Source organism: Dromiciops gliroides, chromosome 1 (genome assembly GCF_019393635.1).
Source record: "Dromiciops gliroides isolate mDroGli1 chromosome 1, mDroGli1.pri, whole genome shotgun sequence".
Taxonomy (NCBI): Eukaryota; Metazoa; Chordata; class Mammalia; order Microbiotheria; family Microbiotheriidae; genus Dromiciops; species Dromiciops gliroides.
In genome coordinates this window covers 279262113-279282370 of record NC_057861.1, presented here as the reverse complement: position 1 = coordinate 279282370, position 20258 = coordinate 279262113, and the positions used below count along the sequence as shown (strand labels likewise).

Sequence of the window (20258 nt, the reverse complement as noted above, 5' to 3'; positions counted from 1 at the left end):
GGATGCCCATTAATTGTGAATGGCTGAACAAGTTTTATATGAATGTAATGGAATACTATTGTGCTGTAAGAAACAATGAGCAGGCGGATTCAGAGAAACCTGGAAGGACTTACATGAACTGATGTTGACTGAGATGAGCAAAATCAGGGGAACATTGTACACAGTATGAACAATATTGTGTGTTTATCAACTGTGATAGACTTGACTCTTCTCACCAATACAACGGTACAAGATAGCTCCAAAGAACTCATGATGGGAAATGTTCTCCAAATCCAGAAAAAAAGAACTATTATATCTAGATACAGATTGAACCACACTATTTCTATTTTTTGCCTTTCTTTTTTGAGGCTTTTCCTTTTTGCTCTGATTCTTCTTTCACAACATGATTAATACAGAAATATGTTTGATGTGATTGTACATATATAACCTATATGAGATTGCTTGCTGCCTTGGGGAGCGGGGAGGAAGGGAAGGAGAAAAATTTAAAACTAGAAATCATGTGTTGAAAACTATTTCTACATGTAACTGGAAAATAATAAAATACTTTTGTGAAAAAAAAGAAAAAACTATATAGAGTTGGGGGCAGCTAGGTGGCACAGTGGATAAAGCACCAGCCCTGGATTCAGGAGGATCTGATTTCAAATCTGGCTTCAGATACTTGACAGTTACTAGCTGGGAAGTTACTTAATCCTCATTGCCCTGCAAGAAAGAAAGAAAGAAAGAGAAAGAAAGAAAGAAAGAAAGAAAGAAAGAAAGAAAGAAAGAAAGAAAGGAAGGAAGGAAGGAAGGAAGGAAGGAAGGAAGGAAGGAAGGAAGGAAGGAAGGAAGGAAGGAAGGAAGGAAGGAAGGAAGGAAGGAAGGAAGGAAGGAAGAAAGAGAGAAAGAAAGAAAGAAAGAGAAGGAAGAAGAAAAGAAACTATAGGGTTAAAGATTAGAAATAGGGTTAGGGATCATGCAATTTCTGAAGACCACAACACAAATTCTGATGTAGGGTATGGCCACAGTTAGTTAGGGACCACGCTGAAGCTACCAAGAAAAGTATAAAGACAATTTAAAAAACCTAGGACTTCATATGAAACTGCAACCCAATAGCTTTACCTAGGAACATTAATGCCATTTATCTTGTAGATTTTTTTTTGTATGCATACCTTAAATAGGAATGTAAGCTCTTTAAGAACAGAAACCATGTCACATATGTCCATTGCTTCCTTTTTACCAGTCCCCTCCCCTATGCCTATGTGGGACAGTAGCTTATACAAGAAACAGGAAACATTTACTAAACTAAAAGTAGTAGTGCCACTACTTTATGTACTACTTAAAGTATAGCATACACTACTTCTTTTAAAGTTGCCACTAGACCTCCATATCCAGGCTGCACATATGAATCATGACTGTACCTCCCAGCCTTCAATATGAGACTGCCATTCCTCCAAGACTTCTAATTTTTCCATCTGTCTCTTGGCCTCATTTATGTTGGAACAAACAGCTTTCATGGCCTGGAGGGCTTCCATCAGGACTGCATAGTCACTGTGTTTCCTTGGAGTCCGTTTCAGCAACTCCTGTTTATACACAAAAATAAATCACTCTTTGATCTTGGGTTCTCCAGTACAGCAGGTTCAAACTGAGTAGGAAGCAGAAACTGAAAAGATCATTAGAGCTATTTTCAGAGATGGAATAATATCACAGCTTCCCCTGAAGAAAAAGAAAAAAAAATACTATTTGTACTATATGAGTAAATGTTACCGTGATACATGTTTTTCTACATTTTCCTTATTTTTTTTCTCTTCATCAGATTTAATTTAATTTTCAAAAGCTAATATAGGTTCTCACCCCTCCTGAGACCTTCGATTATTATACCTGGCAAGCAGGACTCTTTTATAAGTAACCTTTGAATTTTTAAGACTATATAATTAATAAACAATTGAATGATATGCTAATATTTTGCTATAATCTATAAATAGAATGCTAAATAAGTCATAGACCAACAGACCTAAGTGTTTTAAATGTAACAAATTGTTTTACTTTTTAAAATGCTAAAGAAACAAAAAAACTATTATCATCTACAAGAAAGCAAAAGAAAACAACATAATTTTCTTAAAATACAGCTGAATAATTTATTGTAGCAAAAGTGAAATAGGTGTCCTTGTGTTATTGTGTACAAGTCTCTAGAATATACATGACCTACATAAGAATGAACCACATACAAGGATTCTTCTGGGTTGTATCGTAATTTGCTATTCAAAATATCAGAATTAGTGTAATCTTTAATCATTTAAATAAAATGAAAAGCTTTGTCGTTGTTTTCTAAAGGGACAAAATTAAACATCTTCACCCACTGTCTAGACAGTTGTGACCACATTGTTTTTTAATTAGTCATTTGTTTTCTTACTACAGATGCCATCATTATATTACTAACACAATTTTATAAGACACATATGAGGCATTCTTTTAGAAAAAAAAAAAGAGGCACTAAAATTCCCCTAATATACAGTGGGAAAATATGCAGTTTTTAGAACACATTCTTTTTAAGTTCTGTTATTGTTCAAAATTCTGCCATCAACTTTGACCCTCTGTTCAGAATGTTCACACTCTGTTCTAAAAAGCTAACACCAGAGGAAAACACATTACATCACTATCAACATAATTTTTAAAAAGTTAAAATAGAGCATCACACCATAAAAGACAATCTCAGGCTTCCCAGGCTATTCTCAGGCCTGGTAAGTTTGGCAAAGATGAATAGGAAGGTGCTAAGCCTTATATGCCAATCATGGTCTAGATCTTGTGGGAAAATGGGCCCAGTATGTCCAAAAAGCTACTCAATGAAGAGACTGTAAGGATAACCCAAGAAAGAATATGGAGTTTGTCTGATGAAGAGCAGCAAAAAATTGGAAGTACAGCGGAGTCATATTCCTCTGCCAGGAATATAATTACTTCGCATGAAAAATACATTAATTGTCAACCCCCAAAATTTATGTTTCCACAAATGAAGACAGTAGATCCCTTTAGTCCTACAACTTAATCTATGCAGTTTTTCCTAGAAAAGTGAAAGGTGCCCGAAAAGATTTTAGGTCCACATTTATAGATAGAATGCCATCATAGCATGAATGAATGAATTATAGATGAATAGATGGATGAAAAAGGATTGATTAAATGCTACTAAATGTTGGGGATAGAAATGCAAAAAGCAAAGACAATCTCTGTATGCCGGGAGCTTATCATATGAGAGATATCAGATAGAGGGGAATGGTGCTATGGGAGGTATACATTAATTCAGAAAATTACAAGATAAGTGAGGCATGAAGGGAGAAGATTGACACACTCCATACAGGAACAATGGTGGGTTTGATTACATCATGGGGGAATCTACAAACTATATATTTTAAAAATCTACTCTGTGAATAAAGGCTATTCTGGCTTATATATATTTTTAAATACTTTGTATTGTCACAGTTCACTGGACAAGTGGACAAGAGGAAGTATAAGGCTCCTCTCCACTGAGACTAGAAGCTCTTATAAAACTTCTTTTCCACATAGAAAATTCATATATTTGAGTCATTGCACTTGACATAAAACAGAAAAAAAAATCAGTGGCTCAAGGCAATCTCTTCACTTGTACCCTTGATCCCATTTGTGTCACTTTACCTTGAGATTTCTACCCCCCCATTAGATATGTCCTCCCTTTGGGACATCCTTAATATCTCCCTTTCTATTGGTTCCTTTCTTGTGAGCTGCAAATGTACCAAGGTCTCCCCTTATCCTAAAGGAAACAAAATAGCAAAAACCTTGCCCTGAGTGCAGTTTTCCTTCAACTTATCATCCTATATTTGGGCAAATTTTAAGGAAAAAAATTATAGTAATTGCTTCCACCTACTCACCACCCACTCATTTCCCAATCACTTAAAAAATGGCTTCCATCCCTTCATCTCTAGTTACATTTAAGAGAGTTGTTTACCTAATTATCTTCATATTTCTAAATCTAATTCATTTTTCTGCCTTCCTCTTCCTTAACCTCTCTGCTGGCCACATTGTTCAAATGCTAAATGTACATTTGCCTCAAATGTTATTTTATGGAGAATTCACACAAGGTGAGAACTTACATGGAAGTCAGAAGAAGAGATACAAGGGTATTCTCAAGGTCTCTTCGAAGAACTGTAAAATCAATTGTATGACATGGGAGACACTGGCACAGGACAGCTCAGCATGGCATGCCCACATCAAACAAGGTGCTATGCTCTATGAGCAAGGCAGAATTGCAGTAGTTTATAAGAAACATGAGATGCAAAAATTTAGAGACATCTCCTTTCTGAATGTTCATACAGACTATTTGTGTCAGACTTGAGGTAAATTATTCCAAGCTCATATTGGTCTGATCAGCTACAATCAGATATACTATACATTGACCCTGACATAGTGATGTCATTTTGGTCCTCTTTGACTATGAAAGGCAATAACCATGACACTGTTGACCAAAATCCTATGGTTCACAACCCCTTCCTTTCTTTTAAAAAATAATAATACTACACTCTTACTTCTCTAACCAAATAGTCTCTGTCTTTTGTGGGCTCTTTGACCTCTTCTCACACCCAAAGCATGACCACCTACACCAACATTCTATTCTTCAATTCTTGAATTTTGCTAAACGTTTATGTCTTATCTTCTGTCTCCATACTGCCTTAATGATTTCATTCATTACCATGACTTAAATTACCAGTCAAAGTAGGTAACTCTCAACTTTTTATCTTCATTGAAAATCTCACTCTGGAGCTCTCATTGTATATCTACAACAGCCTATTGGATAGCTCCATTTTAAGAACCCACCAGCAACTCCAACTCAACATTTCCAGAACTATTCATCACAAAATCTGAGTTGATAGGACATTCAAGATAATTTAGTCTAACCTAAATTGACTAAGAATCCCTTCTACGATATTAAGAACAAATGGTTTATCCAACCTCACCATAAAGACTTCTAGTTAAGGGAGAAGCTACTACTTTCCAAGTCAGTCCATTCAAAGTTTGGATAGTTCTACATATTAGGACATTTTCCCTTTTGTGGAGTTAAAAAACAACTACTTCAGTTTGTACCCACTGTTCTTAGTGCTGTCTTCTGGGATCAAGCATTAGAAATCTCATCTTTTTCACAGATGATAGCTCTTTATATACTTGAAGCTAGCTGTCATGCTCCCCCTAACTTCTCATTTCCAAGCTAAATATCTCCAGTTCCTTAAATCATTCCTCACCATGTAAGATTATCTTGAGGCACTTCAAAATCCTGATTGCCTGCTCCCTGACATATTTAAATTTGTCTATTTCTTTCCTAAAATAGCTGTTGAAAATAATGCAATATTCCCACTGTGGTCTGATCTGAGCTTAAAAGGATTGTTATCTCCCTATCCTTGGGACACTACACCTAGTCGTGTCACATTATATACTCACATTGAGATTTAAGGCCAATAAAACCCCTAGATTTTTTTTTGGCCAGGCAAATGAGGGTTAAGTGACTTGCCCAGGGTCACACAGCTAGTAAGTGTTAAGTGTCTGAGGCCGGATTTGAACTCAGGTCCTCCTGAATCCAGGGCCAGTGCTCTATCCACTGTGTCACCTAGCTGCCCCTGATTGCTTTATTCTTGAAGAGGACCATTGACATCAGGAGGGTGATGTCTTGATTTGCAAGTGAATTGGATTTAAGTGAGGCAGAGCTGTGCAAAGTCATCAGCCTCTCTCCTCCAAAGGACATATGCGAGGATGACTGACAATGGTCCTGGATGCAGTGGGAAATCTTGGCCTTTTTAAGCTAAGCTCTTTCCCAGGTCTCTATTTATCTAAGGCAATACCCAATCAGTAAGGTACATCTGTATTCAAAAAGGATTTCTTGCTACATATGGGACTAAAAAGCTTATGCTCATTCATCATCAGAATTTATAGATTTAGTACATAAATACCCACCCTTTTTATACCAACTATGGTAGTATCTTGCCTGGCTGAGCAGAACTGCTTCTGTCAAGTGGAATTGAAATATGATCATTGACTAGTTAAGGAAATGGTACAAAGAAATAAACATAAATACCTTCAAAAGGAGAGGATACTTGCAAATTCTTTGTATTGGTGTTACTAAATATCCTTCCAATGGAACATCCGTGTTCTTCCTTCCTCCAAGTAGCATACAGTTCTAGGGTAAGAATAAGCAATTAATTGAATTACCAAATCCTGAGGCTATGAAACTTTCCATTGCTATATTTCTCTGGAAAACTTGTGAAAACACATGATGAAATGTGGTTTTTTTCTTTATAAAGAACACATTCAATCACAAACAATTTTCGAAAAGAGGGTTGTGTCCTTTATACCATTTATATGAGCAAAGATGTTGCTCATAGACATAAACATTCTGAATCTACTGATTTTTCTTATCACAGAATTTGTCAAGAAGGAACTTTAAAAGTCATCCAGTTCAACTCCTAGACTTTAAAGATAAGGAAATTGAGGTCCAAAGAAGTGAAACAATTAGTATAACAAACATTTCCTGTCACAACCTGGATTGAAACTCAGATAGGTTATTCACTAGTCATGCACAAATTGTGTTCTATGCACACAGCTTTCTCATGAGTTGTGGAGTGAACCAAGAATTAAGTGACTAAAAACAATATATATTACCAAAAAATTATCCTCCTGTGTGACATTTGATTAAAACAATTAGTTCCCAATTGATTTTGAAGTGCTAGTGCCATGAATACATGCAATGGCCAAAGTTTTAGAACAAATACAACAAATGCTTGATAAGCATCTACCATGTACAAGGTAATATTACTAGATTCAAAGGATTCTAGTGCAAAAAGAATACCTCCAAAGAGCTTACATTCTATGAACAAATAAAACATGTCCACATATATGTGATTATATTAAAAAAGTTTTAGCCCCTACTCTGAAGGAGCTAGCATTCTATTGAAAGAATAAAGTGCATGTGTGGGTATTTGCATGTGTGTGTACACAAAGTAATTTTATGAGAGAGAGAGAACTGGGGACTGGGAATATCAGTAAAACCTTCCCTTAAGAGGTGGCACTGAGCTAAGCCTTGAAGGAAGCAAGGGATTTAAAGAGAGTTCATTGCAGGAGATGGAAGGTCAAGTTCATGAACCAGGTTGGTTGGATATAGAGAGTAGGAAAGTGAATAATGTGCAGTAAGTATTGAGGTGGGAACCATATAGTAGAGACTAGGGGTATCCTAGTGGTAACAGAGAACCAACAAAGACATTTAAGTAGGATAAATGATGGCGTGTTCATTTCTGTGTCTTAGAAATATTATAATCCCCAGAATCACAAATTTGAGTTAGGGAAGTTTCTACCAACCTCATTTTATGTAGATTTGGATCATGGTAATCATGAATTAAGAAAATACATAAAAGGTTAAGCTGCAGCTGTTGATTTTAAGTAGTGGCAACTAGGTGGTCCAGTGGATAAAGTGCTGAACCTGAAAACTCATCTTTCTGAGTTCAAATCCAGCCTAAATGACTTATTAACTGTGAAATCCAGCACAAGTCACTCAATCCTGTTTGCCTCAGTTTCCTCAAATGCAAAATGAGCTGGAGAATAAAATGGCAAACCACTCCGGTATCTCTGCCAAAAAAATCCCAAATGGGGTCATGAAAAGTTAGACAAGGTTGACAAATGACTTGAAACACACATACACTTACATACATGTAAACACACAAGTGCTTCATATGAGGAAAAGCAACATCTAATTCATGTTAAGAAGTGTTGGGGGTTTGACAAAAACTCCTGGGAAAACTAGAAAATAGTATGGCAGAAACTTGTCATAGACCAACATCTTACACTATATACCAAATTATAGTCAAAATGAGTACAAGATACAAACATAAAGGGTGAAACCATAGGCAAATTAGAAAAGGAAGGAATAGTTTGCTTATCAGAACTGTGGAGAGGGGAAGAATTTATGACCAAGGATGAGATAGAAAACATTATGAAATGCAGAGTGGGTTATTTTGACTACATTAAATTAAAAGGCCTTTGCACAAACAAAACCAATGCAAACAAGATTAGATGGAAAGCAGAAAACTGGGAAACTATTTTTATAGCCAGTATTTCTGATAAAGGCCTCATATCTAAAATATATAGAGAATTGAATCAAATAGACAAGAATACAAGTCATTCCCCAATTGGGAAATGGTCAAAGGATATGAACAGGTGGTTATCAGATGATAAAATTAAAACTACCTGAAGCCATATGAAAAAAATGTTCTCAATCACTAGTGATTAGAGAAATGCAAATTAAAACTACTCTGAGGTACTACCTCACACCTATCCGATTGGCTAATATGACAAAAAAGGAAAATGATAAATGTTGGAGAAGATGTGGGAAAAATGGAACACTAATGCACTGTTGGTGGAGCTGTGAACTGATCCAACCATTCTGGAGAGCAATTTGGAACCATGCCCAAATGGCTTTCAAAACCTTGCATACCCTTTGACCCAGCAATACCACTACTAGATCTATATCCCAAAGAGATCATAAAAAAGAGAAAAAAGACGCACATGTACAAAAGTATTTATAGCTGCTCTTTTTGTGGTAGCAAAGAATTAGAAATTAGGGGATGCCCATCAATTGGGGCATGGCTAAACAGTTGTGGTATATGATGAATGAATGGAATACTATTGTTCTTAAGAAATTATAACATACACACCCAATTGGAAGGAGTAATCTATTTAACCCTACAGAAAAGTAGGAGGGGAAGAGGATAAGGAGGGAAGGGTGAATGAAGGGGGACAGAGTGGCGGAAGGGGCAGTCAGTAGCAAAACACTTTTGAGGAGGAATAGGGCAAAATAAGATAAAAAATAAAGTAAATATAATGGGAAGAGAATAGGATGGAGGGAAATAGTTATGATGTTTGACTACAATGGCAAAACGTATGGTACCTAATCTGCTGGACTATTGTAAAGAAAATTCTTTATCAAGTTTAAGGTACTATATAAAAGTTATGATGAACAGGATGCTATCAGAAAAACCTGGAAAGACCCACATGAACTGAGGCAGAGAGAAATGTACTGTGTACAAAATAATAGCAATAGTGTAAAATGATGTGCTGGGAAGTGTGTGGTTATTTTCAGCAAGGGAATGATCCAATATAACTCTGAAGGACTTAGAAAAATTGCAATACACCTACAGAGAAAGAACTGATGGTATCTGAAAACAAACTGAAACACATTTTTTTTTGGACAACTCCTTAATCTGAAGTCTTGTTTTTATGTGTTTTCTCTCACAACTTACCTAATGTAGAGATGTTTTCCATGACTACTCATGTATAACTTACACTGAATTGTTTGGGTTCTCGGGGTGCCCCCCCACCCCCGAAGAGAGAGAAAAAGAGAAGTTGGAACACAAAGTTTTTTTTTAAATGATGTCAGAATTTGCTTTTACAATTTTAATTTGGAAAATAAAATTCTAAACAACGGAAAAATTGATTCAACTAAAAAAATCATAAGCAGATGGATTTCAGAAAAACCTGGAAACACTTACATGAATCGATGCTGAGTGAATTGAGCAGAACCAAGAGAACACTGTACACAGAATCAATAACATTTTGTGATGATCAGCTGTGACAGACTTAGCTCTTCTCGGCAATACTATGATCCAAGACAATACCAAAAGATTTATGGTGGAAAATGCTCTCTACATTCAGAAAAAGAACTGTCGGGTCTAAATGCAGACTGAAGCATACTATTTTCACTTTTGTTGTTGCCTTTTTGTTCTTGTTCTTGTTTATTCTTTCTTGCATTTTTCCCTTTTGTTCTGATTAATGTGGAAATATGTTTAACATGATTGTAATGTATAACCTATATCAAATTGTTTGCTGTACTTGGGAAGGGGGAGGGAAAGGAGGGTGGGAGAAAATATGGAACTCAAAAAATATCTTTACATGTAATTAAGAAAAATTTGAAATAAAAATTTTAAAAAGAAAAGTGTTGAGGGGAGGGGATTGTAATAGTCAGCATAGTTACTATTCATGTAATACTTTAAGATTTACAAAATACTTTACATATGTTATCTCATTGGATTCTTGAAATGACATTGAACTTGGTAGTAGTATCACCAATATACAGATGTGGAAACTGAAGCTGGGACTTAAGTGACTTGTGTGAAGTCACACAGCAATGATCTGTCTCAGGCAGTACTCAAACCTATCTTCTTCCTGAATTCTAAGAGTCCAGCATTCTCTCCATGACACTACCTTGCTATCACACACCACAGGGTACATAGTGACTTAGAAAACAAACAATTTACCTTATCTATAGTCTATTGTATTTTTATTTATTTCTTAAACATTCCTTGAACACATTTTAATCTTGTTTGGTCCTCACTCTGCAGTCACTCAGGAGTCAGTAGTTTTTTGGGACCCACGGAGTGAGTTTGACACCTTTTGCATAAATAACTCCTGAAATGGAATTTCCCTCCACAAGTACATCAGCAATTATTCTGCAAATAATAACCTAAGAGATTTGACTGGGGACAGAGTGATTTGCTCTGAGTCATAGCCAATATGTATAAGAAGCAGGACTTGAACCTAGTTCTTCCTGGCTCTGAAGCCAGCTCTTTTTTCTCTTTTATTCCCTATCATCACATTGACTTCTTAAGGTGGGCATTATTCCAATTTTATAGATAGGGGCACTGAATTACAGAGTTGAGTGATTTGCTTAAGGGCATACTGCTAGTTCATGATAGAGTTGTACACAGAAGTCCAGCTTCTGAAGTCCCAGGCTATTGTGCTTTCCATTATACCTTGCTGCAAGACAATCTAAAACTGCCATCCTTCAGTAAAATGTGTTTAATATAATTAAATGATAACAATTAAACTTGGCCGGAAACCTAGTCCAGCCCTGCTGATAACAGAAAATTCATTACACAGTCTCATTTCTCAGTTGATTTGTCAAATCACTCTGAAGGGAGCCTCAAAATTTCAGCAAACATCACCAAGCAATCAATTACATTTTCTGAGTATACCAATGTTATCAAAGTCAACAAGCATTTATTAATCACCTACTATGTGCTAGTCATTGTGTTAAGAGCTGGAGATACACAAAAAACCAAAAACACTCCCTACCTTCAAGAATCTTACAATCTAATGATGAAAACTACATGCAAACTACTATACAGGATAAATTGATATATACAAGTTAAATTGAAAATTATATTAGAGGGAAGCCACCAGCATTAAGAGAGACCAGGAAAAGTATGTTGAAAAGGGTAAGATTTTTAGCTGTGACTTGGTAGAAGCTGGAGAAATCAGGAGGCAGAGATAGGAGGGAGAGAATTCTGAGCTTTGAAAATGTATGGGGGCAGCTAGATGGCACAGTGGATAGAGCACTGGCCCTGGAGTCAGGAGTACCTGAGTTCAAATCCGGCCTCAGACACTTAACACTTACTAGCTGTGTGACCCTGGGCAAGTAACTTTACCCCAATTGCCTCACTAAAAAAAAAAAAAAAAAAGAAAAGAAAAAGAAAGAAGAAAATGTATGGAGTTAGGAATATAGTGTCTTGTGCTTAGAAAAGCAAAAGGAAAGCTTAGTTTGGCAGAATACTCATGCAGTAGCAATCTTTCCATTTTGCGCAGTAATATCCAAAGGTAACCTCAACTTAGGCACGTTTTTGATTCTGGACATTCTGATACAAAGAGGGAAGGTCAATCTTCATATTTCTTTTCTACCACACCCACCATTTACTTGGCTTTTCCTTCCTGTCCCAGCCAGGACTCTGAAACTAGATTAACTTAAACCCTGAGGAATGGGACATATAAAAATGATGGGTTTTTGTTATGCAGTGTTCTTTCTCTCTCCCTCTGTCTTTTAAAATCAAATCAGAATCAGCCAGGAGGGGGCATGTTCAGCATTCTCCAGATCACATGTTTACCTCAACCCTTAATTCTGAAAATTCATCTGAAGACAGTACCTTCTTAGACAGAGTAAGGTACATGACCCATGCTACTAAAACAAGTCTCTACATTCAGGTACTGATTTATCCTGGTTTTCAGTAAGCTTATCAAGAGATCACACACCATGATAACAAGCAAAAAAATATACCTACCAAAAGAAATGTCCGTATAGTTCTTATTTTGTTAAGCTCAAGAAGCAATTTCTGTGCCTTTTCATGGTTACTGCAGTATTCATCATAAATACGAAATTTATCTTTCTGCAAATATAAGTAAGTAGAAATTATGGTTATTATATTATTTCCTATTTCAATCTGCATATAAAAGATATGTTTGTATATAGATATAGATGTAGACATAGAGGTATATGTAAGACAATTTACATACATGGGGAAAAGTGCCCATTCTAATCACTGAATCATTTACATTCTTCCATTCATTCAATAATTCCTATTAAGTATGTACTATATGCAGAGAATCCTGTTAGGTTCTGGGGAAAGAACAAAATTTAGATAAGATGCTTAAATCAGAAGGGTGCCTGAACTTGTAGAGTTTATAATCTATAAGTGAGATAAAGGAACACAGAAAATTATAATAGATAATGATCTATGATAAATGCATTAGAAAATTGTCAGAGAGAAAAGCTTATTAATAAGGGAACACATTAACAAGAGAAAACGGGAGGATTTCTGGAGAAGGTAGTATTTGAACTGGACTTTAAAGGAAGGGTAGGAATTCATCAAGCAGACAGAGCAGAAGAATATTCTCAGTAGAGAGAAGAGAATACGAAAAAAGGCAAGAAGATAAAAGACTCAGGGAATATTCAAGGAAGGGGCAAAGACTAGTTCAATGTCACTGGAGCAGAGACTGCCTATAAATGTAATAATAATGAGACAAGGACAGAAAGGAAAGGGAAGGTGATGCCAGATAAGACAGACTCTCTAAGACTACTAATCACCTTCCCTAATGTCCATTCAAGTATTTACCTAATACCAACTTTTATAATAAGCTGACTTCCCTTTTAAATTGTCTGATTCAAACCTTTCTTGAGATAAGAAATAAATCAATTTATTTGATACCTTTTTTCTATCTCTTTGGGACTTTGCTAGTACCTACCTAGAATTCACATGTGGGCTGGGATGTAATTCTTTTGCCTTTAAAAATATTGCCCTAAAGTTGACTTGTAAACTAAGTCAACCCAATTTAAAACTGAAGATGTGATAAATACTTCTATTATCTTCAAAGAAAATGTTTGTCTTTTGATTTTCAATAAAAACAAAGAACTTTCAGTATCATTGAATATGTATAGTGATAAATCATTTTCAATATTGCAAATTGGGAGAATGAATTTAGAAATAGGGTTGCTGTCAGGATTAAATAACATCTATAAAGCATTTTGTAAAGTTTAAAGTGGTATATAAATGATGGATTATGATTATTGTGTCATACTGAAAAAAAATGACAATTCCTATTTTGCAGAAAAGCATTCTTGTAATGTTTGTCCCTTTATTCCCCACAGATTATTTTATTCACTACAGGTTCAGAATTAGTTACAATAGGCAGTTTTGCCTTATGATAAATTTCTACTTTCATATTCATTTTTATAATATTCATTTTTTAATGTTTATAGATATGCTAATGTAAGATGAAATGAAATGTAGATGAAGGATCAATGCATCATAGGGTTTAAAGTTTAAAGATCATCAAACCCAAAAGCATGATAAAAGTAGATTATAAAAAATGAACTCCTTGAGAACTGGAACTATGTTTTATAGCATACAGCACAGTATATGCATGCAATGTGATTTGAATGCCTATGGGTTGATTTTTAAAATGATATAACTTTAAACTATTTTCCAAGGTATATCAAGCAGCTGCCAGGGGAAAAAATGATCCTTTAAAACAATAAATAGGAACAGCAGAAAGGAAGTTTGCAGCAAAATAAAGATGCTGGGAATATATTTGCAGATTCAAAATGTTATGTAGTGCTAATATTTCATCTGTAGTAAAATGTGATGAGCTCCCTACTCTACACACTTTTATTGGAAGAATAGGGAACATGTTCCCCCAGACACAGACACAGGATCATAATCTGAGAGTTCTCCAGTTCTAGGGAAAAGTTGAATGACAAAGACATAGTAGGAAGAGGTATTGCAGTTAAAACAGTGACTACCATATTTGCTACTTCTCTGGATTCTCCTATAAGGCAAAACTGCCCATTTGCCACAAGGTAAGTTTCTGTTTTGTGGTACCCTGAGCTGTAAAAGTCTAGGTTCATGTAATAGGCAGAAGATTCAGCAAAGAGAACCCCTCTTTAAAGAAGGCTTTACTACCAACTGTTTCCAAGAAACCAACCCTTTTCCAATAGGTGGAAAGAAACAGAAGGATTATGATGATCCACTTTACCTTTGATATTATCATTCCTAGAAAAACACATGTTAATAACAACAACACAGAGAAGGTATGTAATTTGTTCATTTAGAAATGGTGGTGATTCCTTTGAAGAAAACAATAAAATTACAAACTGTCAAACACTTTAAGTAATGATCTGTACAACATTGTTATCAACTACTGAGCCTAACATAATCGTAAAATGAATCTCCACTTTTTTAGAATTAGTTTGCAATTTGTGTGTGTGTGTGTGTTTATGAAAACGGCCCAATGTAAAAAATATTCCCTTTTATTCTATAGGTAGCTTTCATTTTGACAATCATTTGCTTAAACAATTTTAGATATGTAGAAGTGATGAAAATGATCATCACACTATATGCAGAACTGAAACTGCATTCAAATAAATGTTTGTTGAATGAATGAAAGAATGACCTAATAAATAATATCACAGGGGCAGCTAGATGGCGCAGTAGATAAAGCACTGGCCCTGGATTCAAGAGGACCTGAGTTCAAATCCGGCCTCAGACACTTGACACTTACTAGCTGTGTGACCCTGGGCAAGTCACTTAACCCTCATTGCCCCACAAAAAGAAAATATATACATACATACATATATATATATATATATATACACACACACACACACACACACACACATATAGATATATCACAAAGAGTTTATGTGCTTGCTTGTTTTTTTTTTACTGTTCTGTTAAGTAATAATCTATTATTTGAGAAATTTCCAAAAAAAAAAATAGGTACATGGAAAATTTGGAGTCACTAGATTTGCACACCTGTCAACAGTTAGAGGCTTGTGACCTGTCATTTTTCAAGAGAGCACCCAGAGGATGAAAAGGTTCATCCAGACTCCAGTGGAGTGAGGATTTCCCAGTTGAAAAGACAAGTTCCCTATGTTTTAATGAAACATAAAAATCTATTCATGATGAGCAGCTTGAATATTCATTAGAGTTCAAAGCTACAGAGGATGCTAAAGACTAACTTGTTTTTTAAAAAGGAGCTGTTTATTCTTCATTGAATAAAATGATGTGAGTTAGTCTTTTTTCTGGCTATGAGTGCAAGTTCCCAGTGGCCTTAAAAGACCTTGAATCATTGATGTCAGATTTCAGTTTCCATCCTGAATCTGCACATGCTTCTATGCCAAGACTGACCCCCCTCTCCCAAAGAAAGAAAAGAAAACAAATACTTAAGATAAACAGAAAACCATATGAAGAATATCCTACAAAGTGAAGAAAGCAGGTTCCCACTTCCTGTTGAGCATTAGGTTCAGGATGTAAACACTCTTCCACCACAGTGAGGAATTCTTTATGAACTGAAAGTATATCTTCAATGTTTGAAAAAAGCATCTGTAAATAAATAAATAAATAATAAGTAAGTAAGAGAAACAGAAAACCATATAGAAAGAAAAGAAAAATGTACATGGTAATTTTAATTCACCTTCACGGTTTCTTCTGTAACATTTTTGTCAACTTTTGATGCTGCACACTGGATCATTCGATGTAAAAAGGCCTATTGGAAACAAGAAGACACATTATGATGGTAGTATTAGGTAATGTGCTGGGTCTATAAGATACCATTTACAACATGTCCTAAAAGCTTAGACCTTAAAAAGCTCTTTTGAGACACTATATATTCAAAGATGCCTTAAAGTTAAATTTTATAAATCTAGATCTTTTCAAATAAATTCATTTGTGACAAAAATAACAATTTTGAGAACCAATTCTATAGTTTTTTTACATGATTAAACATATGCATTGTTTTCATTCCTAGAGAATGTAAATTTCCATTACAATGCAGAGTCAGAGCCTAGAAGCAGTGGCACAAGTAAAAATTTAATATTTCATCAAGATTCCCTTTTCTTTCAAGGAACCCAAAGGGAATTAATCCAAAGAATCCTGGTAGTCTACAAAATACAACATTCACTAGTTTTATATGCAGAGATTATTGGTAGAAATCCAGAATATTTGATTCACAATCATAGTTTCATCATAAATGTAAGTTAAAGGTTAGTGAAAACAAAGATGCATTTTTCCCTTCCATGTTTATACACCTCCTAAAATCTATGCACAGACTCTTTAAGAACTTCTGATCTAAATGATGATAATAAATGAAATGTTGCAATTAAACACTGATTCCTTTATTTGAAAAATGCTATGGAATTATTCAAATTACTACTTGAATTTAGGCATATTGAACTCTGAAAGAAGAGACAGACTTCCCTGACATTTACTAAATGCCCATAGTAATTTTCATGCTTTATGTCATTTTTGTTTTTTGCAGGACAATGATGGTTAAGTGACTTGCCCAAGATCACACAGCTAGTGTCAAGTGACTGCAGCCAGATTTGAACTCAAGTCTTCCTGAATCCAGGGTGGGTGCTTTATCCACTGCGCCACCAAGCTTCCCTGCTTTATGTTATTTTAAACAAGGTTTATTGCCTATTTTCCCATATGTACATAGCAAAAATATGTACTTTAGAAGCTTCCATGAAGTCTTGCTATAACATGGGTGACTTACATGTCATGTTTACACTACAAATCAACCATATGATAGACAAGCCAGAACTAATGCAAAAAAGTAAAAAAGCAAAGGAAAGAATGTTTAAAACTTTCACAGTCATTTTAATTCTTGCATGATGGTGGGTCAGTTGCTTGAGCAATGAATTAAAGTAATTAAAATTTAAAGTAAGGAGATAATAGAGTTATGAAATACAATGAACGTTAAAACTAAAAGAAATAAACCATGTCCTTGCTTAATTGCCCAATGATATATCCCACTCATTTTCTTTCTTAAAAACATGAAACCTTTTGGTTCAACTTTAAAAAAGGGAACCTGGAACTTATTAGCATCTCTAATCAACCTTATAGTTTCCTATGAGCTGAATTCTATTTGCTCAAATTTGTACATGGTTGATGAGAGCAAAAAATCATGATTGTGAAAAATCATGTTTAAACACTACAAGATTATTCATGTAAATTTTATGAAAAAAGAAAACCTATACATTAGAGAAGATGGACATGACACCAAGGAATTGGATAAACCAATACTAATATTATAATTATTTTAATTTCCAAAGTCTCACCCAAAGAATCATTGTATCTAGTCCCAATTTTAATATTCTGAATGTAGCAGTTTTAAGAATCTCCTAAATTGGGCAGCTAGGTGGCACTGTGAATAAAGCACCCGTCTTGGATCCAGGAAGACCTGAGTTCAAATCCAGCCTCAGATACTTGACACTAACTGTGTGACCCTGGGCAAGTCACTTAACCCTCATTGCCCCACAAAAAAATAAACAAACAAACAAACAAATAAATAAATAAATAAATAAATAAATAAATAAATAAGTGAATAAATGAATAAATAGATAGATAGATATAAAAGAATCTCCTAAATCAACCTAAAAATCATTTCCCTACTCGCCTCCCCCAAATAAAATTATAATAAATTCTAGAAATGGCACATTATAATACTCTATTTAAATTTTGCATTCTTTTATTTCTAGAATTACTTCTGAACACCATCTATGAAATTATGGAGGGGCTGAGGTCTGCATAAATCAGTATCCTCATGAGTGAAGTAACAGATCTTAAAGTAGTAGGTTGTTCATTTATTTACCATAGCAGGATTCCATCATAATCATAAAATGAATATCTTGATCCATTTTTTATAGAGCCAAGCATAGAACCAAGCCTACTTTACATTCTCTTTCCATTAGTCAGCAAAAACAAAACACACAATTTTGGAAGAAATGATTTAGTGTTTGCCCCAGGGTAGAAATCTACTCCCTTTTGTCTTCCTTTGTTCCAACATTTGCCTCAACATTCATTTTCCATGTATTTCTTTCTTGCCCCTCCTCTGAATTTATGTTTCCTTCAATCACTTTTCTTATTTGAGAAAGAGCCAAAAGACCCTCAGCAGTTCACTGCCTGGGTTGTCTCAATCTGAGCATAGCCACAGGAACCAGGAAGAGAGCTATGCAAAGACAGATGGGTCAGAGAAAGATATGTAAAGCCACATAGAGATAACTAGAGTTACAGCTATACAGAGCACCCATTTTTCTAAATGTGCATATATTGGGATGCTGTTGGATCTCTAGAGTTTCTGCTTTAAAAAAAAAAAAGATTTCACATTTCTTTCAGAGTACTTATGCTAGTCCATATTATGAGGTGTTTTATTTTTTTCACAAAAGATCAAATCTATTTCTTCCCTTTCTGTAATTTACTCTATAATGTTTTTCCTCTTACTGTGCTTTTGCTGAAGGGATATACCAAAGGTCACACTATAATTAATATAAAAGAAAAGCTAGGAATGTTACAGATTTACTACAAAGAAACCAAATGAGGTAAAAAAGTTCAAATTGATACATAATAGGTCAAAAGATGACAGGAATCCCTTTCCTGCTTCTCTCTGCTCACAGGTAACTGCTGTCACAAAAGTGAAATAAATCAAAGCCCAGGTCGACTATTATCTCCAGAACTAACCCTAATTTTTAATTCTAGGTTTGCTGAGCTTTAATGATTCCCATTAGATCTCTGTCATTCTCCTAGGCTTTTCATCTTCCAGACACCCATTCTTAGATCCTTTTCTCCTTATATTTCACTCAAGATAATCTTTGAGAATTCCTGGTTCATGCAGGGAGTCTCTAACTTCGCTATTTGCAGCCTACCAGCATTCCTTTCATTTTAGCAACCTGATACCTACCTAGACTACTAGATTATACCAAAATCACAGAAACAGAAGACTCTTCATTCAGAATAAGCCAAATAGTTCATTACTCGAAGGGACTCTTTCATCTTTTTTCTTTGTATTCCAAGCACCTAACCCTATGCTTGGCACATACAGACAGGGATAGGAATTGGATCTATGCTTTCCCTGGTAGAAGGAATTCCCACATAAAGAAATTCCATCTACAATAAAGCTTGGCATCTCCTCAACTACTTATATCTAGCTTAGGGCATTGAGAGGTTAACTGCCTTGCCAAGGGTTATAGAGCCAGAAGATGCCAGAAGGCAGACGCTGCCACCATGCTATCTCTAATGATTGCTATATATGAAATGCTTAGTCAGTGAAATTGAATAGGGTTTGGTGCAACAGGACATATACAAAAAGTGATGTTAAATTGAATGGCTACATTTCATCTTTGACAGCAAAGAGGGAAAATGTTAAATGGTCATTAGAGTTACATGAAAGAATATCTCCATTTCACTAAAAATAAATTGGAGAGAGTGCTTCAAAAACAAATGGTTACCCTAGGAATTTAAAAGAACATTAAATAATGTTGTTGTTTTTTTAAAACTATTTTATTGAAGAAATGTACTTACTAGGAGTGGACACTTGAAGTCATAAAAAGTGAAAAAGCCATTTAAAGAAGTTTAATACATTTTAAAAACAATGATTTTAGATTGAATTGAACTTTGAGATTTAGTCATTCATCAAGTGTGACACTCCCAACACAGTGATCCACCTAGACTGTAAAAGCCCCAAAAGGCCAAGGATTGTTTTTATGTAAACCTTGTCTTTCTTACTGAGATGGGGAGGGGCCAAGGGAATAGGTTAAAAAAAATCTCCAGTCTGAATTTTGTGTTTGACAGAACAAAGTACAGAGAATAACTAAGATAGCATCACACAGTAGCTGTTCTCTGCAATTAGTCCTTTCGAAAACCAAAGATTTCTTGTTAAAGATTTATTCATTCAGAATATATTTCTTTATATAACATTTTTCTTCAGGAAATCATTTTTCGCCTCCACCTGTGATTTTTTTGGAGTAGGAGACTTCCAGTGTGTAAATTCTCTCCATTACACAAACTGGCAACTGTCTATTATTATCATTTCAGAGAGTTGCCTGGAAGCCAGTCATCTATCCTATATACCATGATTCCCTATCAGATTAAACAAAAGTGAAATGGTTATGT

The 20258-nt window shown here is 35.0% G+C and overlaps 1 protein-coding gene across 1 annotated transcript in view; it reads right to left on the bottom strand.

Moving 5' to 3' along the window:
- Positions 1–20258, bottom strand: part of PREX2 (phosphatidylinositol-3,4,5-trisphosphate dependent Rac exchange factor 2) — a 417236-nt gene that overhangs the window by 291554 nt on the left and 105424 nt on the right. The window contains 5 exon segments of the mRNA XM_043975911.1: positions 1398–1559; positions 6068–6169; positions 12093–12197; positions 15570–15692; positions 15784–15855. Coding sequence (XP_043831846.1) covers positions 1398–1559; positions 6068–6169; positions 12093–12197; positions 15570–15692; positions 15784–15855 — 564 coding nt within the window.